Here is a 25,822-nt window from a genome sequence, read left to right as displayed (position 1 = left end):
GGTTACAACTGTGGGGCATAACCAGAAGCAAACATAAACTCACACAAACACAGGACATTGCTGTGGCAAGCAAAAGCAAACAGCGAAACGAACAACAAACACAAACCAAGCTGAACACATACACCCATGCAGAAAGGAGACCAGGACACTCACACACACACACACACGCAGCAAGGGCGGGCAACTTAAAGTGGATAATGGACATCCCCCTTTTACCGCCCACTTCCCCTCTGAAAAAAGGCAAAAGGCGTAAGGGGTGGGGGGTGTTAAAAAAGAAAGGGGTACGGTCTGGAAGCTGGATTAATCGAAGAAAACGATACCCTGGAAAGGTATGATAAAAGTCCTTTGACAGATCCTTTCATTTCGGAAGACGTCTCTTTGAGGAGGATTCGTCGGTACCCCTTCCTTTTTTTATAGAGCTACCACTGAGAAAAATTGTAGTACAATAAATAACAAACTATTATAATATTTGCATTAAGAACAATATGATCTTATACAAGTAACTTAAGATCGACCAATATTTATTTTTGTAGATTTATTATGTTTTAAGAAATGGGTTCTCGATGGTCCCTATTTTTAATAGATATGTTTAATTTGTTTTAATTTATTAGATTATATTAAATGAATTCAGGGGCGTAGCCAAAGGTTGTTTAAATGAAATACTATGCCAAATATTGTGTTATATTGTATAATATAGAAAATTCTTTCTGAAATAACAAATCCTTTAAATGATATATAAGACGGATTTCAAAAATTAGGAAGTAAAGATAAAAACTTTAGAGTCTTGAAAATATTAAAATAAAAGATTTATTGACCTTGAAAACCTTGAATTAATTCGCTCAGTGTGCGAAAAGGATATCGCCGTTACCAGGCCAATGTCGAATGGCTGACGCGCGTACTTGGCTCAGTTCGTTTGCTTTTCGTCACATCGCCTCGCTGCTATTTTTAGCACCACCACTGTGGGCTTGCCGCATCAGCAGCAAAAAAAAAACAGGGGCGGGGGGCAACAACACTCCGTCCATTATGCATTTACCAAGTCGAAAACGCTTGGCTAAGGCACTACAAATCTCCTCCTTGGCCACCATTCTGGTTTGTTTGTGCTGGCTTAAATTGAGCGCGTAAATTGTTTTAATTGCGAGGCCAAAAGCCAAGTTCCGCCAAGCCAGGCCAAACAGACGTTAATTGTAAATGAAGACTGAGTGCTTTACCAGCAAGTGGGGAAAGCAGAGAATGCCATAAATATTTAAAAACTAAATAAAGCAAGGAAATAAAATTGGAAAAACACACAGAAACACTTGCACAAACAGGGACAAGGGAGATGATTCATATGCAAACTGTCGGCATGCATCAATCAAGGTCCGTTGACAGTTTTGCTGACAGCGGGAAAATTTGCATAAAACTATTTACAATAACAATTACATAATGGGGCCCAGAGGGATGGCCAGAGATATGGGGGCTGAATTTCCATAATTTTAAATGTCACTTTTTGAAATGGTGTTTGGACTGTTGCCAAAACAGGCAAAAATTCAATACACAGCGCCAATACAGAATGTGTCCTGAATGTGAGCAGGTTGCTAGCCAGTGTGCGGGTTTTTTACACTGGGAAAAACCAAAAATGTATACGGTTTTTTTTTTAAATTTACCAAAATGCCAAAAAGCTTTTCTATAATATAAATTTATAATTAACAAGATGTATAAATATAAATACTCTTTTAAATAAGGAAAATTTTATAAAATGTGATTCTGCTAGGACTTTTAAATAAATCACTTTATAATCGTACATTTAGACACGATCAGATGGCTGAAAATATTTATTATTAAAGACATATGTTTCGACTTTTCTTTGCAGGGTTTTACCCGAATTTTATTATTTAATCGTTTTTAAATCAGTTATGCCATTATCTTGTTTCTGAACGGGTTATGTGATATTATAATATAGACTAAAAGTTTTCAAAATGGCATAACAATACGATTGAAAATCAAATCGAATTCCAAAATATTTCTCAAAATTAAAAATCAGTACAGTCCTGACATTGTTTTATTTTAATAAACATTTAGGGAAGTTTTCATATAATATGTTCATTATTCCTGCCTTATATGAGAACATTTTCGTTTAATTCTTTTAAATTGATTTCCATTTATTTTTAATTATTTGTCTAAGTGCATTCGGTTGAGTATGTGAGAGCTTGTCGATTATCGCAAGCATTCGGCGAACGGCAAACTTTTGCGCTTGTCGGCGTTAACAAGCCACAGCCATGCGTTTAACTAAGCGTGAATGTAACAGTGTGTGTGTGTGGGTTAGGGGGTGGTGGGTGGTGGTTATGGGTGGAGATTCTGTCAACGTGTGGCTGTGTGTATGTGTGTATAGGGTTGGCTAGTGGCAACATTGTTGCAAAATGATTTTGAAAAAGAACCATCAATAACTCAAATATAATGACAGTTTTCCACTTGTTGTTGTCCCCCAACCCAACCCCCTAAAAAAACCAACGCCAACCCACCGAACCCCCAACCCCTAAGTGGGGCTAAATGGATGAATAACTTAAGCCAGCTGCTTCGCCTTTCCTCTTAGTGTGCGATGTTATGTAATGTAATAACGTCAATCAAATTTAAAAAGGCAGACCAACTATTTCAAAATCAATTTTCCCGACCGCCCCTGGCCCCCGTCCCCTTAGCCACCCCGATTTCATCCAGCAGCATCAGCGGGAAAGTGGAAAAGTGGAAAAGCGGCGGAAGGAAACAGGAAAGCGACCTCGGCTTAAGCAAATACACAAGCACAAGTTGTTGCTGCATCAGAGGAATCCTGAGTAGGATGTAGGATGTAGGATGTAGAATGTAGGTTGTGGAGGATGTAGGCTAATGTAGCAGAAGAAGACCCCGGGACTCAGTCACTTTGCAAACAGTATCCCCCCACTAAGCTCTGAGATCTCTGACTAGCGCAATTTGCAGCGAGGGACCGTGACACCGAGTGAAAAAGTGCCTGCCTTAGTTAAGGTTAAGTTTAAACTTTTGACTGGCTTGTGGTTTTCGCCATCCGCCATCCACCGTCCGCCATCCACCATCCGCCATCCACCATCCGCCTTTTGCCCTGGGAGAAATGTATCATTCGTGTCATTAATCATTCGTCATGTGGGACGGCGACAACATTTCATTTGCTTATCATCCCGGCTCAAAGTCTTTGGGGGCCTCAAAGTTGAACGAATCAAATGGGCTGCCGGAAAACTTATTGCTAAGCCTAGAAATCCCTGACAAGTCAGTGGCTTCCCGTCCTCTGAGAACAAAAGACAAGCTTAACTCTAGCATTTGTGAAAATCAAGAGAGAAATCATTAGCAAAACGGTGTGATATGGTTAGTAATTAGTTTCTTGCTGCTATTATTTTATCCATTTGCCAAAAGCAAATCTCAACACATATTAAAGAAGCACATAAATTGCCTCAAGAACATGGCAATTATTGAAAGCTTTTCCAATTCAGTTGATTAAATTTAAGAAACAGATATGATATACTTTGTGTTTATAGAACAAACCAATTACTAAGGATTTTAATTGACTGTCTTACTAACAGGGCAAGGATTATCAAGAAGTACACACTCCTTTCGAGTCTGGGAATGGAAGAGCATCTATTCAATTTGTTATTTTATTCTTTTTGCCATCCAAGCCTTGCTTGATTTTTTATGGCCAGCACTCCAGCACAACTACTGCCCATCATCATCATCATCTAACATCATTCCTGTCCCTTGGCCGGCCACTCAAAGGCAAGCGCTGAATTGACAAATTGATGGATGGTTCTCCAAACGCTGCAAGCTTCAGCATCTCTCCTTTATTTTTTTTTTTTACTTATTTTCCTTCGGTATATATGATGCATTATTATTCCGGAAAAGTTTGCGACCGCAACAACAACAATTGCTTGCCTAAGTGTTTTATTAGCCATCGAGAACAGAGTTTGAGTTCGGTTGAGTTGAGTTGATTGTCAGTTTCTATACACATCGGTTTTTTCTGTTTGTTTTTTTCTTTTCTTTTTTTTTTGTATACAATTTTCCTCAATTGCTTTTGGGGTTTCATTGGTCAATATGCCTCCTATTTTGGCCCATGAGCTGACGTATGAGCAGGTTCAAGAGCTGAAGGATGCCTTCGATAGGTACGATCTGGACTCAAGTGGCACTCTTTCAGCGAGTGAGATGCGTTTGGCTCTGATTTCCATGGGTCACGAGATCACTGAAGCAGAGCTCTACGATCTCATTCGCACGGTGACTGTGAGAGATGACACAGAACTGAATCTGGCACAATTCATGCAGATGATGGCACCCCGAATGGCCGATATAGATAGCGATGAAGCTCTGGAACGTGCCTTTAAACTAATCGATCGGGATCACGACGGTTTCATTGGCGGGCAGGATGTGAGAGCGATCATGCTCATCCTGGGCGAAGTCGTTACCGATGAGGATGTCAGGGATATCTGCCGTGCAGTCGATATGGATGGCGATGGGCACATAAGTCTGCTCGATTTCATGAGCTTTATGCACAGCCCCTTATGAACTTGGTCCGCAATTAAAATTTAACATTTTTGTAAAGGCAAATGGGCCGAATAGTACTGCACATACAAAAAGTAAGCACAGAGAACAATTAACTCCAAAATTTAATGTAAATATAAGTAGTATCTTGTTTAAAAAAAAGTATCAATAGATTGTAATCAAATTCAGCTTTGTTTTTGTAAATAGTTAAAAATGGCTTGCCTTAAAAACTATATTTCTGGATACCTTATCAAGTGCCTAAAAATTTAACATTCTTTCAAAGGCAAAAGAGCCGTAAAATACTGCACATACAGAAAGTAAGCACAGACAACTATTAACTCCAAATTGAATGTAAATATAAGTAGTATCTTGGAATAACTTCAAAAAATGTTTAAAAGATGTATCTATAGATTGTAATCAAATTCAGCTTCGTTTTTGTAAATAGTTAAAAATGGCTTGTCTTAAAAACTATATTTCTGGATACCTTATCAAGTGGTTTTTAAAAATTTATTATATTTTTCATTTGGAACTTGAGAAATATATATACCAAATTTAAGTTTATAAATCAACGAGTAGTGGTTAGCTACCTTACATTCTTTAAACTATTATAATATTTATTATTTTATATTACTTTAAAAAGATGGATTGTAAGTTTTAATTGATTTTTGTATAATTTTCAGTCAGCTTATTTCAATAAAAAATATTTTAAAATCGAAACCGATACTTTGAGGTATATTTCTGACTGCAGGCGAAAAAAACGAAGGCATCTGAATGGAAAACGGAAAGGAAAAAATTGAGAGCATAAAGCCAGAAATTAATTCAGCAGCACGTTTCGTCCATTAAGCCGCCAGAGCTTTGCTTGCTGACTTTGCCACCCCGCCGCCTCCGCCCCTGCCCCGGCCCCGCCTCCTTTTGCAGGACATGGACATGGACACATGGACACATGTGCAATGGCCCCACACAAACACACATGCAAAGTGTTGTGTAAACAAGTCAGCTGCCAGTTGGCCGGCAGCTGCAGGCGGGGCTTAGAGGAGAAGATCTGGAGGAAGCTGATGCTGAAGCTGAAGGAGAAGTGGCCTGGCCAGAAGGAAGAGCCAGCAGAAATCAAGGTGCCACGCCCCCTTCGGATGGATACGCCCACCGGCGTCCAATTGTGCTTTGTTTGCCCCCTGCTGGCAGGAGTCCACCGAAACCACCTTGACTCGTTGTCGTCGAGAGTGGCTTTAATATTTTTCAGCTGACGCTGCTCTTAATGAAAGCAAGAAATGATGCCCACTGCTGGCGCTTCTTCTTATCCTCGTTTCCGCTTCCTCTAATGCGTCTTCCCTCCTGGCTTGTGCACTCAGAAAAAAACTATCTTTAATAATTTTTAAACATGACTGTATACACATTTTTCCGTAAAATCATATAACTATTTTATTTAAAATTATAATTTTATAAAAAAACTGTTATCACGAAAAAACGAATGTTTAAGATAGGGGGTTTTACCCCCTTCAAATCATTACTATAATTTTTCTAAAATTACTAATCCTAAAACCTCCAAAAAAGTCAAAGCATTTTATTTCTCCTAAGACACCTCAGAATTCATTTTCCAAAAAATGTTTCCAGTGTAGCCTGGGCTAGTCCTTCTTTGCCTTTCACTTGGCATTTTCCACTTAGCTGACTTGGATTGCTCTTGCATTTCGTCCAGTTATTTATGGCCCGGCCGAGTAAACGAGTTCATTTAGCTAATGGCCGTACGCCCAACTGAGCCTACGAGAGATTGCTCCACGAGTCCTTCGGGTCCTTCGAGCGCTCTTTGTATGACACAATGGGCATTATGGGCATTACGGGCTCTGGCACTGGCTCTGGCACAGCCACATCATCTCATTGCCATAGCTGCGCCAGATTTCAATATTTTGCATAAAATTGGCCAAGCTGGCACGGCTTTCAACCCCCACAATCATATATAGTACATTCCCCCCTTTCAAACAACGCAGCTTAAGGATAAGTACGGCAGCATTTGCCCATTGTTGTCCTGTTGCCTTTCTTCTTCATCCGCATTCATATGCTGCAAGGTCCTCTTCCAGTTGTCAGGACAACTATGAGCAACAAGTTTGGTCAGTTTTTGTCAATACGCTGGAAAATACCTTCGCCTTCTATTGTTGACGTTCACTTTTATCATTTTGTAGGAGAAGTCAAAGCTGGAATTCCGGTGATAAGCTGGGTGGCATTATTAATATTTCGTTCTTTTATCATAATGCCAGCTTTATTTATATGCCAAAATAAAACTTGAAATTTGTAAGCAAGGATTTAAAGAGCGTAACATCAATCACAGATCTTTCCTTTCTTTTGCATAAAACAAAAACAGCAATTAATCAGGCTAAGTACTTTGGATAGTATTCAGATCATTGATTGTGTAAAGAAAACATTTCTATGCTTATTGTTGAGAAAATCCTTATTGTTTTATTTTTCCCAGTATTTTCTTTGCATCAAGAGTCGTCAATCATTTTTTAAAAGTATATTGCACTATTTCAATGAGCGTTTATCACGTTCAGAACAGCTTGCTGTGATGTATGAATAATGGCTTGATTTTCTTCGCGGATTATAATAAATAACCTTTGATTATTTGTTTAAGAAAAAAACTTCACAAAATGGTGCAGTGGCCTAGTGCTTTTTAAAGGATGTGGACTTTTATACTAGTGTTTCTTGAAAGATGTTTGTTTTTTTATACTTTCTTGATCTAGGTTATCGGAATAGTCCCTCAGTTTATACTTAGATTCAAAGCAGCTGTCTGCAGCAAAAGGGGTAGTACCCATATTCCCTGCTTGCGCTCTGCCGATACACGCACAGTATACAATTAGTGATTGACACAAACAGTATTGTATGGTAACCCATTTTCTTTTTCAAGAAAGAGGGACTTAAAGTCATCATTTTAAGGTGCACTCACCTTGAAATTCCTTTCGTGCTGCACTCACTGACGTCACTATGTTGGCCACGTGACCGAGGACCGTGGCAAAGAGCATCAGGCCGAAGAGCAGCTGCAGGATCACGAAGACGTACTCCCCCTTGGAGCGCGGCTTGGGCAGATCCCCGATGGTGGTCAGCGCCAGGGTGCACCAGTAGTAGCTCTGCAGATACTGCTTGACCACATCCGCCGACTCCGAGTCATGGTACACCCAGTTGCGCGATCCGAACCCATTGTTCTTGTGGATGATGTGGTAGAGACAACCGTTCCAATGGAATATCACAAGCAGGTAGTGGATGAGGGCCGTGCTTCGGAACAGATTCGGGTAGTTGGTGTGCCGCTCGGTGCGATCCATGAAGGCCCAGAACCGGTAGATCTTCACCAGCCGGAAGCTGCGCAGGATCGAGTTGAAGCCAATGGACAGGTAGAGGAAGTCCAGCGGCAGCAGGCACAGGCAGTCGATGTAGAAGATCGTCGAGTTCATGTAGTGGGTGCGGAGCTTCAGGGCGTCCGTCTGCAGCACCCCATCCTCCAGGTATCCGGTGCGAAAGTGGAACAGTATGTCGATCAGATACAGGAAGTCGGACAGGTAGTCCAGGCAGAACCAGATGGCGATCGTGCGCCGATTGATCTCCTGGAAGGCGAAGCGGTAGATTATCACCCAGAAGTTGTACAGGAAGGCCATGGAGACCACCATGGACCAGTAGTAGCACAGTCGCCCCGCCGGATCGAAGACGAAGTGCAGCTTCCTGGCCGCCGTCGCCGCTCGGATCCGCTGCGAGGCCGTTCGCCGTGGCTTCTGGTGGTGCGGCGGTCCGCCGTGGGATCCTGGCCCACTACCGCCCCCGCTACCGGCGCCACCGTGGTGCGGGTGATGCGGATGGCCGCCGTGGGGTGGTCCTGGCCCCCCCGGGCCACCCTGCGAGGGTGGACCATGTGCGTGCGGGTGGTGCGACACCGTGGAGGCCGAGTGCTGCAGCTGGTAGGGGTGGTGCGCCTGCTGGGCGGCATTGTGGTGCCCCTGCTGCTGCGATCGGGAGCGCGGGTAGCTATACAAGCAAGATAGAAATTCTGTTAAAATCTGGCTTATTTAGTTGTGTTTTAAAACTATATTATAATATAGGTATTTTTAAGGGGGATGTCAAACAGACGCATATGCATTCTGAAAAGCGACAATCTTTCGGAACTTAATCTATTTCTGAGGAGCCTCCATAACTGATGATACTCCAGAGTATCATTGATTTTAGATACCCATTTATCGAATGGGTTCAGGAAAATGCTTCCTTATGGAAGGACGCCGAGAAAAAGGACCAAAAAGATAGACAAATGTAGTTTTATGTCATTTAAGAAAACCAGTTAGTAACTTCTTAAAAAACATGACCAAGTGCAACTGATTGGTTTTTGAATACTTATTCTAAATAATTTTTAAAAAAGTGTATCATTATTTATTAGCAAAAAAATAGTGTTATTAAAGGGGAGATCGGAATTTTATCTAAAAAGTCCTATTTATATTGCTATTTATTTCAGATATTCGGGGGTGGCACACAAATCACTAGGGTTTTGTCTAAAAGAATGCAACAATATTTTTTTTCCCATCAATTCATATCGAAACTTGACAATCTTTTATTCACTGCATACTTTTAAACATCTAAAATTAAATTAATAGTAATTTGAAAACGCTAGTGAATTGATTACCATTGTTTTATTGTTATTTTGCGGATTGATACATATTAAAGATAATACAGATAGTTCAATAACCGTGATAAGTTTTAAGTGATATATACCTAAAGGTTAATACCTACCGATCTGTGCCGTTGCAGTAGTTGCCACCGTACTGGTTGTGGCCGCCCATGGCCAAACTGGTGGCGCCGCCGCCGGCCAGTGTGTTATCCTGCGAGCCGCGGCCCGTGGATCGGTTCCAGGTGCCCAGGAGCGGCTGGTCGCCGCTGGCAGCCGCTTTCAGGCGACCCCGCGACTTGTTGCGTTGCTTGTTGTGCAGAAGATCCATTTCTGAGGCAGTGCTTACAGTGGCCATGTGCGAGTTGGAGGCCCTGGAGGCGCATGGTGTGGCCAGGCTGTCGTGCGAAGTGAAGAAACCTTGTTGCGAGACACTCTGCCCGAATTTAGGCTGGGTCATGCCAAACTTTGGTCCTAGATCTGTGGGTAGAATTAAAAGATTTATTGAGTAAAAAGTATTTATATAACACATACATTTTTTAAACAATGGGAAAAGGTAAAAGATGAGATAACAACATATAGAGCACTTGGGGATAAGACAAACTCTGAGATTTCGATCGTTTGAATATATGTCTTCGAAAAATCTCAGCAATTTTTCCAGTAAACTTTTAGTTCATTTTGAAGTTCTGCGAAGGGCAATTGTTATACGGTTTGAGTTCAAGCAATAACGCCCAGTGAAATAATGCCTATAACCACTTTTGTCTTGGGCGTTATCACACTTTTTTCAATGCAGTAAGGCCCAAGGGCGTTTATTGCATGCACCCAAAAATTCTTACTAGAAAAGAACATTGATTTAGTAGTAGTGAATATTTGCTAAAAAAAATGGGAAAAATCTACGTTTAAATAATAATATAAAACCAATTTAACATTTTGTATGTATTTTTATACCCGTTACTCGTAGAGTAAAAGGGTATACTAGATTCGTCGGAAAGTATGTAACAAGCAGAAGGAAGCGTTTCCGACCCCATAAAGTATATATATTCTTGATCAGGATCACTAGCCGAGTCGATCTAGCCATGTCCGTCTGTCCGTCTGTCCGTCTGTCCGTCTGTCCGTCTGTCCGTCTGTCCGTCTGTCCGTCTGTCCGTATGAACGCTGAGATCTTGGAAACTATAAGAGTTACAATACTGGGATTAGGCATGCAGATTCCTGAGATTCCTGCGCAGCGCAAGTTTGTTTCAAAAGAGTGCCACGCCCACTCTAACGCCCACAAACCGCCCAAAACTGTGGCTCCTACAGTTTTGATGCTAGAACAAAAATTTTAACTGAAATGTATTGTTCTCATCAATACCTACCGACTGACCTAAAAAAAGTTTGCCACGCCCACTTTAACGCCCACAAACCGCCCACAAACTTCAAAAAATCGTAAATATGAACGCGGATATCTCGGAAAATATCAAAGATAGAGAAACGAGATTTCAGATTTAGATTCCGTAGGCTTGAGCGCAGCGCAAGTTTATTACGCGAATATGCCACGCCCACTCCAACGCCCACAAACCGCCCAAGTCTGTGGCGCCCACAATTTTCATGGTAGATAAAAAATTTAAACTGAAATGTATTGGTCTCGTCAATACCTATCGATTGATTTAAAAAAAACTTTGCCACGCCCACTCTAACGCCCACAACGCTTAAATCTGTCTACCGCCGGTAGGTGGCGCATTTGCTGCTTGTATATCTCCATTTTCCTTTGATCCCTTTAGCTGAGTAACGGGTATCTGATAGTCGAGGTACTCGACTATAGCGTTCTTCCTTGTTCCAACTGGAGTGTTTCTTAGTGCTACCAAATTGCTGATAATTATACCCGTTACTCGTAGAGTACAAGGGTATACTAGATTCGTCGAAAAGTATGTAACAGGCAGAAGGAAGCGTTTCCGACCCCATAAAGTATATATATTCTTGATCAGGATCACTAGCCGAGTCGATCTAGCCATGTCCGTCTGTCCGTCTGTCCGTCTGTCCGTCTGTCCGTCTGTCCGTCTGTCCGTCTGTCCGTATGAACGCTGAGATCTCGGAAACTATAAGAGCTACAAAACTGGGATTAGGCATGCAGATTCCTGAGATTCCTGCGCAGCGCAAGTTTGTTTCAGTAGAGTGCCACGCCCACTCTAACGCCCACAAACCGCGCAAAACTGTGGCTCCTACAGTTTTGATGCTAATACAAAAAATTTAACTGAAATGTGTTGTTCTCATCAATACCTACCGATTGACCTAAAACAAAGTTTGCCACGCCCACTTTAACGCCCACAAACCGCCCACAAACTTCAAAAAATCGTAAATATGAACGCGGATATCTCGGAAAATATCAAAGATAGAGAAACGGGATTTCAGATTTAGATTCCGTAGGCTTGAGCGCAGCGCAAGTTTGTTACGCGAATATGCCACGCCCACTCTAACGCCCACAAACCGCCCAAATCTGTGGCGCCCACAATTTTCATGCTAGATAAAAAATTTTAACTGAAATGTATTGGTCTTGTCAATACCTATCGATTGATCTAAAAAAAAGTTTGCCACGCCCACTCTAACGCCCACAAACCGCCCAAGCCTGTGGAGCCCACAATTTTCGTGCTAGATAAAAAATTTTAACTTAAATGTATTGGTCTCGTCAATACCTATCGATTGATTTAAAAAAAACTTTGCCACGCCCACTCTAACGCCCACAACGCTTAAATCTGTCTACCGCCGGTAGGTGGCGCATTTGCTGCTTGCATATCTCCATTTTCCTTTGGTCCCTTTACCTGAGTAACGGGTATCTGATAGTCGAGGTACTCGACTATAGCGTTCTTCCTTGTTTTTTTTAACTTTTGTTTTTGTTTTCAGGGATTTGGGATCTGGGATCACGTGGCCTTACCGAGAAAGCTCTGGCGATCGATCGAGAACCGCCGCAGACTCCCCAGATCGATGAACTGCTCGTCGCCGGCCATTGTGGGTGTGATCGAGAGTTCGGTTGTGTGAATGGCGGCACCACCAGCACCACCGGCACCACCACCGCCAGTGCCACCCACTTGCGAGGGTCCACCACCACCACCTGCCTTTGCACTTGCACCCGCTGAAATACCACTCGAACCACCGCCCACCGTGAGATTGGTACAGGTGGTTCCACCGCCCGCACTTCCGCCCATTCCGGCGCCCAAATATCCGGCATTGCTCGCATAGAAGCTGCCATCCAGCTCGGCCATTTGCTGCTCATAGGCGGTCAGCGGGTTGATTGACCTCGAGCTGTGATCCCGATAGAGGGGGCGGGGCGAGGGCATCAGCGAGGGGTTGAGCAGCCCATTGAGCGAGAGGCGTGGCTGCATTATCTCCGGAAAGCTGGCCCTTGGCGCTAATTCTTGGCCAATGTTTGACTGAGATGTTGCTGTTGTCCTATAGTTGCTGCTGCTGCTATTGTTGCAGCCGTTGTTTTGACGTATTGCGACAGTTGTTTTGGTCTGCAGCCTGTCATTGTGAGCGGCATGAGCCTGAGTCTGAGCCTTCTGAGCCTTCTGAGCCGGCGTCCTTAGCCATCGTTCATCATCATCATCATCATCATCGTCGTCATCAACGTCGTCATCGTCATCGTTGGCATCGCCATAACCATCGACATGGTTTTCGTTGTCATTGCCATCTGCATCGCCATCTATGGCCGTCGACCGCCTCAAACTGGGCGTGGCAGCTGCAATTGCCACCAATGTATCACAGTTTTTGTTGTCGTCGATTAATTTGCAATTGGTTTCGCATTGATTAATGTTCGAATGGGAAAAGCACGAGAAATGTGATCAAGAGTATAGAGTTTAATTAATTGCAATTTCTCCATTAATAACATTTTTGGTTTTGATTTTTTCTAGAGCGAGTGGTAGGGTTTTGAGGCGGAAACACACACAGAAATGAGCGAATAAATCACAATAAGAACGAGTGAGAGGATTGGTTTGGTGGTTTGGTGGTGGTTTTTTTTTGGTGGCTACAGGTGGTTTGCTGGTTGGTGGTGGAGGTGTTGAAAGTGTTGGTCTTTAACAACAACTCAACTGCAATAACGGTATCAAATAGCAACGGCATTCAACAAGAAACAACAACGAGAGTTACAAGAACAAAGGTATTCGTACAGCTAGGACTTATAGGTATTTGGATATAATTGTGGGTAAATCTTACCAAAACTTTTAGTAAATTTATTACTATGGTCTTATACTCTAACATTTGGAAGGGAATCAAAGCATTTTATAAGGTATCTTTATTTATTGGGTGTCTAAATGTGGTTTTAAATTAATTCAAAATTGTATTGCATACTTTTAGACACCAACAAAATACAGCTATTTTCTACAGCTTAATTAAATTGAATTTGCATTTGATGAGTGGTTGAAATGAGTGGAACAAATTCTTACAAACATCTTTCTCTGTTTATAGTATACAACTTGCATGCAAAACTAAGTTTCCTGATTGTAAGGTGATGGCTAAGTTACCTTCGCACCAAAGTTGCTCTATCGCCATTTCGAGTCCCCCGAAATGTGCTAATAAAGTAAGATTTAATTACGTGCGCCTAAATGGAGCATGCAACACAGAAAAAAAAGTGATAGAAAGGCACACACGCCGTAGCTTCATTACTTTTAACCAGCTGCCTGGCAACTGGCACTTGCAAATTCATGAGCTGCCACACGCAAAGGGTCCGTACGGATTGGCCCCGAAGATCCTGGATCCAAAGGACTACTGGCTCAAGTGCCACTTGACTGGCGAATAGACAGACAATGGCCGGGACTGTTGGCTTCTAGATATTGTATCTGTATCTGTATCTGTATCTGTATCTGCGATGTCGCCAGCGAACTGCGTGCGGCGCCAATTTATTTCTATTACGACCCATTCGTGTCCTCCGCCTGTTGCTCCCTCCGCCAGGATGTCAGGATTCCAGGACACAAGGATACGGTGCCACATGGATACCTGCCTCCAGCTGAGTGCCTGGCCATTGATTATTGGCAGACCGCTTTTAATTATTGCTCAGCTTCTGGCCAGCGTAATTCAATTAGGCCACCAAACAATGATGCTGAATAGATTGCCCCGAGTCGAGTGTCTGTCGCGTCGCGTTGGGTCGCGACTAAAATGCAAAAATTGTCAATTACTTTGGCCCACCTGCCATTTCCATTTCCATTTCTCCCACCCCGGCCCACTCACCTTTTCGACCCCTCTGACACGAATTTGCACTTTCCTCGCTGGGCAATAATTTCTAATTAATTCGCGCTTAATGGCCACATACAAATCAACTTGACCGCGTTTATTTATTAACTAATTCCACGCCATCCACGCCCTGCGTTAAAATACTTTTGCGGTTGGCAAACTGGAAAAATAAATGTTATTTAGCTGCAAATGAATTAATAACAAATTCCCGAGCTTTCACAACGCCCCCTCTGGCATTAAATGTGAGTACACATGAAGTTTATCAGGCTAATTCACTATTTTTAATCCGCTTTTGGAAACGAAATTGAGGGAATGTAAGTACATTATGTTACAAAATAGAGCAAAAACGAAATCTGAACGTTTGGCAACAATTGTTTGCTCACTAAGCTGTTATTGAATTTAGCCGGTGAGCTACAATGTCTGACACTTGATCTATAAACCAATCAAGTCAATTGCAATAGGATATTCTCAATTGATCAGATGCTTCACTTCTAATTAAAGGTAAAGTATACCTGTGTTTATTTTTGTTCAACGTTCCGATTCACAAACGATTTATAGACTTTAGTTGACATTTAAATGGTTAAAGACCAAGTTTTAGACAATCTGTATTCCAAAAACTGATTGTAGCCGGCACACTTGTTTGATTTTAGTTGTTCCGCGCAAACTTAGTTCTCGAGAGTGCATTTCGGTGTCTGGGGAAAGTTTCGACCTACACGCAAACAACGTCAATGTACGAGTATTGCGTCATTGGCAATTTACAAGCCTGTTGCCCACTTTCAGGCGCTGTCACCGCAAATTGGGCCTTTTCCTGTCTAAAGTCGAAGAAATACATATATATATACACACAACGAGAAAGACAGATGGGCGGAAGGGAAAACCCATCCCTGTCCCTGACCGCATTCCAAGTTTGCAGACATAATCTTGGCACTATTTAATTTTGCTAATAGTTGAGTGTCATTAATTTAAACTTTTACGCTTTTTGGTTTGTCTTGGCTGCGACCTCGGTGATAACAAAAACAGGCCACAAGCGGAAAGGGAAAGCGGCTGAGTGAGATAGAGCGAAGAAAAATGAAAAATCTTCAGCTTAATGTGCGGCACTTTGTCATGGCCTGCCAGCCGGAAACGGAAACTTGCGACAAACTTGCGCAAAAGTTCAACAAAACGCTTGAACGGCCTCACTCACACAAAGAGAGAGAGAGGGACTTCCTGGGTTTTCTGGGTATAAACCACGAGCCATGAATTGTCAATAAATTTGCCTGCCGCAAATCATCACAAGTTGGTTCGGCTTGGGTTGCTTTTTGCCTGACCAGCGAAACCAACCGATGTCCCTCAAAGAAAAATGCTCCAAAAGCGGCATTCTGGGGGAATTTCGGACAAAAACTAAACCTCAATTATTTGGTGCAGCTGCCTGGGCAAATGAAAATATTTGAGAGCACAAAATACTTTGACAAAAGTTGGCGAGCAAACTTTGCTTAAACATACTTCAGCCTTATACAAACACGCGGCCGGGGAGGGGCAGGGAAAAAGGGGTGGGCCGGTAGGGTGGACCAAAGCACAGCTCAAAGTGGAAATGGAAACTTAAACGACACAAAAAGGAAGTCGAGCCGTAAAAACATTAGGCAAAAACGAACTTCAAACGCCTCCAGGAGATGGCGGAAAAGAAACAGCACAGTCAACTGCCAGATGAACCACAAATAAAGCTACCTTGTTATTATTACATAAAACAAAATTGTTATCCAACTCAAAACAAAATGAATTAACGTTAAAATTCGTGGGAATATCATTGTTATATAAATTTCCCTAAGCACACGATTCATTTTGTTATTCAGCACCATATCATATCGGTATCTATCAACATTTGAATAAAATTTATGATAACAGTCATCCATTTCTTAGATTTACACTTTTATATGGCGCTAAAATACCAAAATGTAGCCATATTAATAGTGATAATGGTGGTCTGTAGTGGAGCGCATCGAATGAAGCGTTTGTCTTCGCCCGAATTTTTTGGGGAAGACACCCTCGAGATGGGCAAGTACGTGGTCTCCATCAGATCGAGAACACCGAACAAGTATTTTGGCGACAATCACTATTGTGGCGGTGGTCTATTATCTCCACACTGGGTGATAACAGCCGCCCACTGTGTCATGGGGTAGGTAGATCCTTTATAGGACCCTTGGTTTTGGATCAATCGATATCTGATACTAATCTCTCTAATCCAAATCTCTCTGTAGCCAAGCCAAGATTATGTACAAGGCTCGCTGGCTACTGGTGGTGGCCGGATCACCAAGTCGACTTCGAAATGTACCAGGCAAAACGATCTGCACGCCAGTGGAAAAGGTTTACGTTCCAAAGAATTTTACCATGTACAACACCTGGAATATGGCGCTAATGAAACTTCAGGTGAAAATGCCCTTGAAGCACCCTAGAATAGGATTTCTTCATCTGCCGAATGCAGCACCTCAAATTGGCGTAAATTATTCTGTTCTCGGCTGGGGAAGATTGTATGCGGTAAGCCACAAACTAACTCTGTTTTTCATAATTTAAACTAGTTCCAATATCTCTAGGGTGGACCTTTGGCAGTGAGAATTTATCAGTTGGATGTAGCTCTTCTGGATAACGATGTGTGTAAGACGCATTTCCGCCACTACAGGGTTGGAATGATGTGTGCTGGAAAGCTCAATTGGACAATGGACGCTGACCCCTGCAGCGGCGACATCGGATCCCCTTTGATAAACGGCAGGGTGCTTGTCGGCATAGTTGCCTATCCCATTGGCTGCGGCTGCCGTCATATTCCGTCCGTCTATACGGACGTGTACAGCAATATAAAGTGGATCAGAACTACGGCCTTTGGCCTTTCCAGCACCCATAGACCTGCGCCATTCATGGTGTTCCTATTGTTTTTCCTAGCTCAAGTCAGTTGGAATGGCCACAGAATTCTAAATTTTTTGTTTAACGTATTGAAAAATTCTAGAAACGTGAAGAATTTGTAATATTGAGTCGAAATACTTTGAATTTGGAGTAATTTTAAAACCAATTCTGTAGTATCATGGCTAATATAATGTGTTTGTAGTCTCGGGTCAATCAGAATGGTCACAGAATCGTAAGTAATGGTTAAAAGATATTTAAATTTGAAATCCATTGATTTTGGATTGATCATAAGAATTTATTTAAACAATCCCTAAATTTACCAGAGTTTTTAAGTCGGCTGAAAAGCTTTTTCAAACTCATGCACATTCGGGTAGTGCTTACGTTAGATTAGTGACATTTTCGGCTTGGTTACCACGGGCACTGCCATAGATCCGGCCAACAGTCCTTGGCCACTCCAAATTGGCACAAAGCACGGATGAGGGCCGCGTCCATGTGGCTTTAATTGACATGGCCGCCCCTCTGCCCAAAAAAGGGCAATAAAGCACTCAAAATCTGATTTTCCAGAGCTGTGAAATGAAAGTGGGAAATTCGATACTGGCTGGCCAGAGTGAGTGGAAGCGTTTGATGCGAGCGAGAATTGAATTTGGGTGTGAGATATAAGGGCACCCAACCCCATTCCACCTGATTTTTCATTCCAAAGGTTGGCATTTATAATGTCCGTCCATGGGTATACGAATCCGAGGCTTATGTTTCTCGGCAGACAACAAAGGCCAAGCACCTGCTCTCCATTTAAGTAATGAATTTTGTGCATCTTGCCCTCATTTCTTTTTTTTTATTTTGGCCAAAGAGCTCCGTAGGCAAATGCGTAATGACAACATTAATGCAAACGACTTCATTTAATTAAACGCCCTTTTTCGCCCAGCAGCGAAAGGAAACTGAGAAACTGTGTAAGGCCCCGTCATCATTGCGACTCATTGGGACTCATTGCCACCATCGCATTACCCAAACTCATTCCCTGTGCCATTCCCATTCGCATGTTTAAATGGCAAAGGATCTCATCCTGGTACATCCTCGTACTCGGCGTTTGGTATGCATGAATGCGTATTAAGGTGCGATGGTGGGCGTGCCACTGCCTATGTAGTTGTGCGCACGTGCGTGTAAGCGATGCGATGCGAATCTATATGTGGAGGCGTGGCCAGGTGTAACATCTGGCCCAGATGGAGCGAATGGAGCAGATGACAAAATCGCCAGCGAAGAAGCCAATTCAATTAACAGTCGCCAGTCCAAGTTGACAAGACAATAGGCTGGCGAAATTGTGGTAGTTCTGACAGCGGAAGTAGCAGATGGTCAAGCAAGCGACTTCCATTTGTTACCGCGAAAGCTGCGATAGAGAGTCGACAAGATGCTACAAGCATTTCAATATCCAATATGAAGTTGCTTTCTGATAAAAATAGTTTTTAGTACTACACACATAAAAATTGAGAAAGTCTTCATACTTTTTTGAGAAGAATCGTTCTTGAAATCAAGACGAAACTGTTCTTAGGCGGTGGGAAATTATTTATAGTACTGTAATTTAGTTAAAATACTTTTGTGTTTAGAAATATAGATGCTTTTTGTACTTTTCGTTTTAAAATCCCAAAAACATGTACAACAAATAAAATATTTATCAGAGCGTTACTATCGATGATGGGTCTAAACCATCGATCGAGCATTTTAATATCCGACACTCTAAATACTAAACATCGTAACTATATCGGTTTAAGTTAATTTCTGACAATAATAGTTTCAGGTACTACCCACAGAAAAATGAGAACGTCTTTATACTTATTCGAGAAGTAGCGTTCTTGAAATCAAGAGGAAAGTGCTCTTAAGAGGTGGGAAATTATCGATAGTACTGTAGTTTAGTTAAAATACTATTGTGTTTGGAAATATAGAAGCATTTTCTACTTAGTTTCAAAATAGCAAAAAAAATTTACAACAAAAAAAAATGTCTCAAAGCTATACTATTGATGATGGGCCTAAACCATCGATGACTGCCAAATTTTACAACCATCGATAGTGCTATCGATTGTTTATCAAGATTAAGCGATTTTGAAATAGAAAAGTAGTCTCGATTTTATTTTTCGAGGCGAAAGTATTTAATTTTATCTGAATGTTGACAATTTACGATTGAATTGGTAGTCGGCTCACTTTTGAGATCGAGAGAACCGTTTTTCCAACGCTTTCTTTCTGATTGTTGTATTTTTAAATGAGCGAGCAATATTTCCACGCAAACAAACCATTGCGAAAATAAGAAAGCATAAACTGGTTTTTGTTTTCAGTTTATTAAAAATTCCTAAAGGAACAATTAGCAGCACTTTTTCCATTAAAATCACGGTTTGCGGATGTGGGAAAATTCCCGTCGACTGACGCCGCTAAATGTACTTTAAATTTTGCAGCGCTTTCAATGTATTTAAGTGACTCAACTCATTAGCAGTGGAGCAACATGGATGCCACACAGCTGCTGCAACCGCAAAAGCAATAAAAAGCGTGAGGTGGAGGGCGGTGTTTGGGCTGGGGGGCGTGGCCCTGGGGGGGGCAAAGCCAAACTGTTCATTTGCATGCGCTGGCACTCATTACATTTACATTAAACTTTTAATATGCGCGGACATGAGGGCAAGTGCGAGGATGCATGGATACAAGGAGGAAAGGACGAAAGCATGCAACTTTGCAACACGCCAGGATATTCGAGGATGTGTGTGGGCCATGCGGGTGCAATGCTGAAATTGAGTGACAAGCGCTGGCGGCTGCCCGCATCCGAATATCTTTATTTCCCTGGGAATATGCAGTTAATTACATTTTGGCCAGCTGCAAAATCGTTTCAGCATCTTTTTGGCCTGATCCCGATCCCAACCCCAATCCCAATCCAGATGCCCATCCCATCGCGATCCCGCGATTGGGGACCATTAGTATTAGCATTCCGCTGAGCGGTGGCTAAGCCAGCTGAAAAGCGACTGTGTCCCGGGACGTCAACGAGAATGGGAGATGAGCTCCCCAGCCAGCTTGCCGCTCGTCCCACATAGCGTATACTTGATACACGGAGAAAAATGTAAATGGAAAAATTGTCATGAAATTTTATATCAAAAATCGTCTATCTTATAGATCGAAGAGCATCATAGCAGAGAAACTCCCTGAACACGTAATTATATTTTGTCAAACTTATTAACCATTCCAATGATTTTTTGAAGACACTTTTCCATGAGAAAAGATTTTGTATATGAATAGATTTCACTTTAATTCTTTAATTTTTTGGAAAAATACTTGTATTAAAAATAAAAGGTCCCAAATCTTTACTAAAAATAAAGCTTATTTATATACTTCAGTTTGTTTGAAATATGAAAGACCGACTGTATATCATAAAACATTATGGTGACCAACTGTTCCTAGCAAAATCAGATAAATTACAAAAAAACGCCGGTACAATTTCTAATTGATCTCGAATTTTTTCTCACTGTTAGCTTGTTTAGCGTTGAAAAATCCGGGAGGTAACTTTGGTCACCCTACACATATGTATGTGTAGTCAGCTTGTTCTCGAGTGTAAGTGCATTTCGTTATGAGCTTAGCAGTCTTATAAATGTTTTCGTATTTGTTTGCCCCGACGACGTTGCTATTTACTTGATGTGACCTCTGCTGTGCTCGGTTCGCCCGCTCAAAATCTCCCTGTTAAGCAACTGCACTTGCATCTGTATGCGAATCTGTATCTGTATCCCAGAATGCAACTGCATCCGTATCTGCGAAAGTATCTGCATCTGTGTGTGCGTTCGCTGGGGGTTAAGACAGCGCTCACAGCACATAAATATCTAAAGGATTCTTGAGTAACTTCTCTAATGGATTTGGGTTAAAAATATACACAAGGGCATGTGGAGGGCAAACACACAGATACACAGACACAGAAAAGAATGTCCTCTCTGCTGGTTTGGCTGTGTGTGTATATAAGATTTACAAATTAGTTTAATTTAAATTAGAGTGCGAGCACTTAGCAGTCAGTTGCGAGTAAAATGTCAATTGCACGCACTACACTGAAACTAGAATTAAATTAAAAATGTCTACAATTTGTCTGGTGTGTACAAAGGCAAGATGAATTATTCCGTATGTTCGGGGGAATTTCCACAGAACCGTGGAATTTACTAAATACAGCAGAGTAGAGGCGGTAAATTCGGCTCTATCCCCGCGGGCTTTGCTCGCAAACATCAAAAAGAAGCGGCAAATTGAAATTGTGATGGTAATTATTTAGGCCCGTCTCCTCACACAGATAACAATGCGGCATATTAAACGATTTTAAGCAGAATTTATATGTACCTATCCATATGCGTACGCATGCCATAAAGCTGTCCAGGGGCCGTTGTCCCTGCCCCAATGCGCCGTGTTCCATGTCCTGTGACCATGTCCCCGTAATGGGACGAAAGTAATATGCGTGGGCCACCAGGGCCAAAAGCGAAAGCTGAGGGGACCGGCTTATTGTTTACGACGTGCTTAGTGGCAAACTCGACTTTGATAATGAAACGTTGGCAGGCAACACGCGCTGGCAGTTAACGGCAATTGCGACAAATGCCAAAAGCAGACAACGCCAGGCCAACAGACCAACCGCCCAACAGCCCAGCCCGGCTCAGCTCGGCACATGGCCTGTAATTTTGGCCACAAAGTTAGTTGCATATACATATACATACCCATATGTGTGTGTGTTCACCCTTACACTTGGCAAACAAAATATCTTTTGTTTTCACAAATACTTGTGAAAGAATGCTGGCTAACCGTATTATAAATATTTTCCTATCTCATCAAGTACGGAATGTTGGCATAGAAACCACTAAAAGGGGTGTATAAAAGTATGCTGTAAAAAATTTATTATACTTCAGTTTCTAAAAAAAAGGGTAGCATACTTTTAGACATCTTTGAAAATAATCTACAAAATCACTTCCAAATTAATATTACTGATGCTATTTATAATTAAAACGTATTTTAATTTAATTAAAAAATGTATTATTTTCATTTTCTAAAACAATTGAAACATACTTTTGGACACCTTTGAAAATCAATTCCAAATTAATATTTCTGATGCTATTTATATATAAAAATTATTTTAATTTAAGTCGTAGCATACTTTTAGACATCATTGAAAATAATTTAAAAATTCACTTCCTAAATTAATAGTTCTGATGATATTTATATAAAAAATGTATTTTATTTTAAATAAGAACATAAAACTACATAAATAACTACAGATATTGTCATAATTTGTAAACTACCGATTGGAACAGTAAACCTATTTATAAAGAAAACATTTTCTATTAATTGTAACCTAAATTTATTTGAACTCTTAAAAGAACTTTCTATTATCTAAAGTTTTAAGATTTTCACATCATATTTTGGATTTTTTAAGTATATTTTAAATATCGAAACTAACGGGTATACTTCTACCTACATACGTGGCAGCTTGAGCAGGTTGTAAGTATAAGGGATAACAAAATGAAGGTATAACAGATTATAATAATAATTCTCTTTGGTTTATATGTCCATACCTATTAAAGTTAATACTTATCTCGGTGGGAGGTCATGGGGGTAGCTTACTTTAAGACTACTTTTTGTTTGTCTCCATATTATTATATATTTTTTCGAGTGTAGCCCAAACAGGAAAGTGTGTAATGTGAGACAAGACAGCCGCACGTGATGTGATTAGGACAAAGCCGCCGACACAAACATTGTGAAGAGGGCAGGAAAAACTTTGAGCTTAGATTTTAATTTTTGCCAGCGATAAAACAGAAGCCAATGGGGCAATTTGCGCCAACTAGGCGTATGCGTAATATGCGCCCACAAATTCATTCGGCTCTCTGCCCCCGTGCGTATGCAATGAAAATGAACATTTTCCGCCAGCCGATTATGCAAATGACGGAGTAGAGGAGCGAATCCAAATGAGCGGATTCAATTTGGACTCCTGCAATGGCATAATTGCCGCTATCCGTTGAACTCTCCGGTGGCAACTCGGTCCGAAAATGTTTGCCATTTAAGCACTTTCATGCGGCACTCGAACTTCGGCCAACAGGAATAACTATCTTTGTCCGCAACGCTTCAATTAGCTCGACTGCTGCGGCAGCAGATGGCGCAGCTCTTTATCTTCCACCGCAGCCACAAATCAATAATTCACCGAAATGCAACTTTGCCGTTAAGGTTCTCCCCCGTTTGCCATGTGGGAGAAAAACCACATGGGGAAAATGGGGGGAAAAGCGATCTGGAATTCCCTTGTTTTTACAACCGATAGCAAACGAATCGAGCGAGCATAATGTATGTAACACAAGCAGGCGTTTTACTCTGGTTAAGGTTAAGGTTTGGTTTTCGGTTTGGGTTTGCTACAGCTAAGATTTAAATTTTTTACTATTTATAAAAAAGTTCTTCCGTTAAATTCAGCTGTAAAAACTTTTTACTGCTTGCTATGTAAATATTTCCAAATTAATAATAGGTACTTATCCTTTCGGGGAAACTAAGCTGAAAGCTAAAATTTGGAACATAACTTGAGTTTATTTGAAAACTTGTTTGCTGCATTCCCTATTATATTCGTAATCCTTAAAAACTGTTAAAGTCTAAGTGGCAATTTGTTCAAATGTTTTGCTTAACTGTGATAACTTAGGGATATTTTGGCTGTATGGTAAAACAAGAGATCCACAAATCCAAATGATTCTGCAGAATGGCTAACTAAAAATCACTTTGCATAGCAAGAATGGAGCTACTCGTCTTGTTTTTTCAAAAATTTGCAAATACAGTTGTTATTCTGTTATTACGGCTACTATTATTACTGCTGCATACGCATTGCATGTGCTCCGGCGTTGCATTCATTTGCTTTCTGCATGCCGCAAATAGTTTCCCCACCCCTTTTCGGAGTTGGCACTACTGGCCGTACTTCATTGTTTCGACAGTTCTGGGCGTTCGGGCCAAAAATGTTTTGGCTCTCACCCATGCTCTGATATGTGTGTGTGTGTGTGTGTGCTCTGCAAGTCAAATTAAGCTAAAACCGCTTCAAGTTGCAATTTCCGACACAGCATCTTGGCTCGAGGATATGAGCATTCCATGCAACAACAGATCCTGCAACTATAATTAAAACTTTCGCCAGACAAACAGACGGCCGCAAATGGAGAGTTAGTGCACTGAGAGAAAATGCATAGAGATTATAATTATCTTTTAAAGGTTTCTTTTATTGTATATTTTTTGGCAAGTTTATTTGAAAAGTTGTTGAATGTTTTTCATGTGTTCAAAAATTTAATTATTAAAGAATTGGCATTTTTATATTATAAAATTTTAATATTATCATTGTTTTTAAACGTCAAAAAATAATGATGAAGTGCTGAGTCTTAGAAAAAAACTCAAAATGACTACAGTTCTACTGGATACTATCAATTTAGTTTTTTTAATTACTTTCCCAAATTGTTGTATTATATTTTTGTATCTTTAAAAGTTTTAAGTATGGTATTTTGCTTGGTATACTTGGAATACCTTTGAATACTAAAATAATGTCTTTAAAATCCCACAAAATTTTGGCACACCTACACATTATTAAACAATTTTACTTAAAATTTCATAAAATGTGATAACATTTTCCCACCGTGTAGTTATGGTCCATTCGTTGAAACGTTCTCTTTTAAACCGGGGAAAATTCCGCCCCCTTAAAGAGCTCTTGCCTAAGTGAATTTCATACATTAATCGTATTAAGGGGCCTGTAAGCCGCTTGTGGAAATGTTAATTGATCGAAATGCACATTCAGCACTCGGGGCCGTGACCTTGCTGACCCTTTTCCGCGTGATATGAGGTGAAAGGGGGTGGGCGAAGGTGTTGCCAGTCCGCTTTCTGACCGAGCCGAAAGTTAAATTAATTTCTGTCGACAGAACATCGCGAGAATGGGTGCACCAACTTTCGAATGAATTACACATTCTAAGCACGCGGCTTTTTGAGTGGGCGTTCGGTGGGCGTGGCGAGTGTTTACTTAGCCGCGTTGTTGTTGTTGCTCCGCATAATTGTATTTGCTTTGGGCCACCATTTTCATGCTGGCTCTCTACCACTCGGTCTTGCCCCTTTTTAAATATATATATACAAACATATATTTTTGTGTGTTTTGTTGGGTGCAAAAGTTTGTTCTCCGCATTTTTTTCCCCTGTTTGGTTTGTTTTTTAACTGTTAAATTGTTAAAAAATTACAAATAAATTGAATGAGCATCGTGGCTGGCTGCGGCAAAAGGACAACACAGTTTTTCGGTGGGAGGGACAACAATTACATTGTGTATTGACTTTTCAATTTCATTCTGTGGCAACTTTTTAAAGTGGTCGATTGAAGGACGAAAGAAAAAAAGGGGGGTGGGGGGGATGTGAATGGACAGTTGAGCATTTTCCTGGGAAATTGTTCCAAATTTTTGGTGGCATGTTTGCTTTCAATCGGGGTTCTTGTCGGTGTTGTTGCAGCAGTGCTGCCGTCATTATGCCATTAGGTCCTAAAACGAAACCTATTTGGGTCACATGGAGTTGTGTCTCTCTCTATCTTTGTGCATTAATGGCCTGCAGGACGAGGACGATCTGGGAGACAGAAAGACAGGACAAAACG

General features: G+C 41.2%; 3 protein-coding genes across 11 annotated transcripts in view; 2 read left to right on the top strand and 1 right to left on the bottom strand.

The window, feature by feature from the left end:
- LOC119549385 (cyclic nucleotide-gated cation channel beta-1) overlaps positions 1-25,822 on the bottom strand; it is a 74,774-nt gene that overhangs the window by 13,538 nt on the left and 35,414 nt on the right. For 5 of the 8 annotated variants that reach the window (XM_037857427.1, XM_037857425.1, XM_037857428.1 and 2 more), the window contains 3 exons: positions 12,042-12,845; positions 9,259-9,613; positions 7,439-8,505 (listed from right to left, as the gene is read on the bottom strand). In XM_037857427.1, the coding sequence (XP_037713355.1) occupies positions 7,439-8,505; positions 9,259-9,613; positions 12,042-12,845 (2,226 nt within the window). The remainder of the gene's footprint in view (positions 1-7,438; positions 8,506-9,258; positions 9,614-12,041; positions 12,846-25,822) is intronic. The other 3 variants (XM_037857430.1, XM_037857431.1, XM_037857433.1) reach the window with 1 other exon arrangement.
- Positions 3,950-5,946, top strand: LOC119549390 (calmodulin). Of its 2 annotated transcripts, none has more exons than XM_037857438.1 (2): positions 3,950-4,601; positions 5,187-5,946. In XM_037857438.1, the coding sequence occupies exon 1, from the start codon at positions 4,066-4,068 to the stop codon at positions 4,528-4,530; it is 465 nt and encodes a 154-aa protein (XP_037713366.1). In that variant the 5' UTR covers positions 3,950-4,065; the 3' UTR covers positions 4,531-4,601; positions 5,187-5,946. The 2 variants fall into 2 exon arrangements, with proteins under 2 accessions (XP_037713366.1, XP_037713367.1); XM_037857439.1 differs by having other exon boundaries at positions 5,255-5,945.
- On the top strand, positions 16,153-17,350 carry LOC119549387 (trypsin). Its single transcript, XM_037857434.1, has 3 exons — positions 16,153-16,484; positions 16,567-16,843; positions 16,900-17,350. Exons 1-3 carry the CDS (start codon positions 16,204-16,206, stop codon positions 17,323-17,325), a joined length of 984 nt encoding a protein of 327 aa, XP_037713362.1. The 5' UTR covers positions 16,153-16,203; the 3' UTR covers positions 17,326-17,350.

The sequence above is a fragment of the Drosophila subpulchrella genome, chromosome 2R (genome assembly GCF_014743375.2).
Source record: "Drosophila subpulchrella strain 33 F10 #4 breed RU33 chromosome 2R, RU_Dsub_v1.1 Primary Assembly, whole genome shotgun sequence".
NCBI classification, from domain to species: domain Eukaryota; kingdom Metazoa; phylum Arthropoda; class Insecta; order Diptera; family Drosophilidae; genus Drosophila; species Drosophila subpulchrella.
This window is presented reverse-complemented; position numbering and strand designations above follow the sequence as displayed.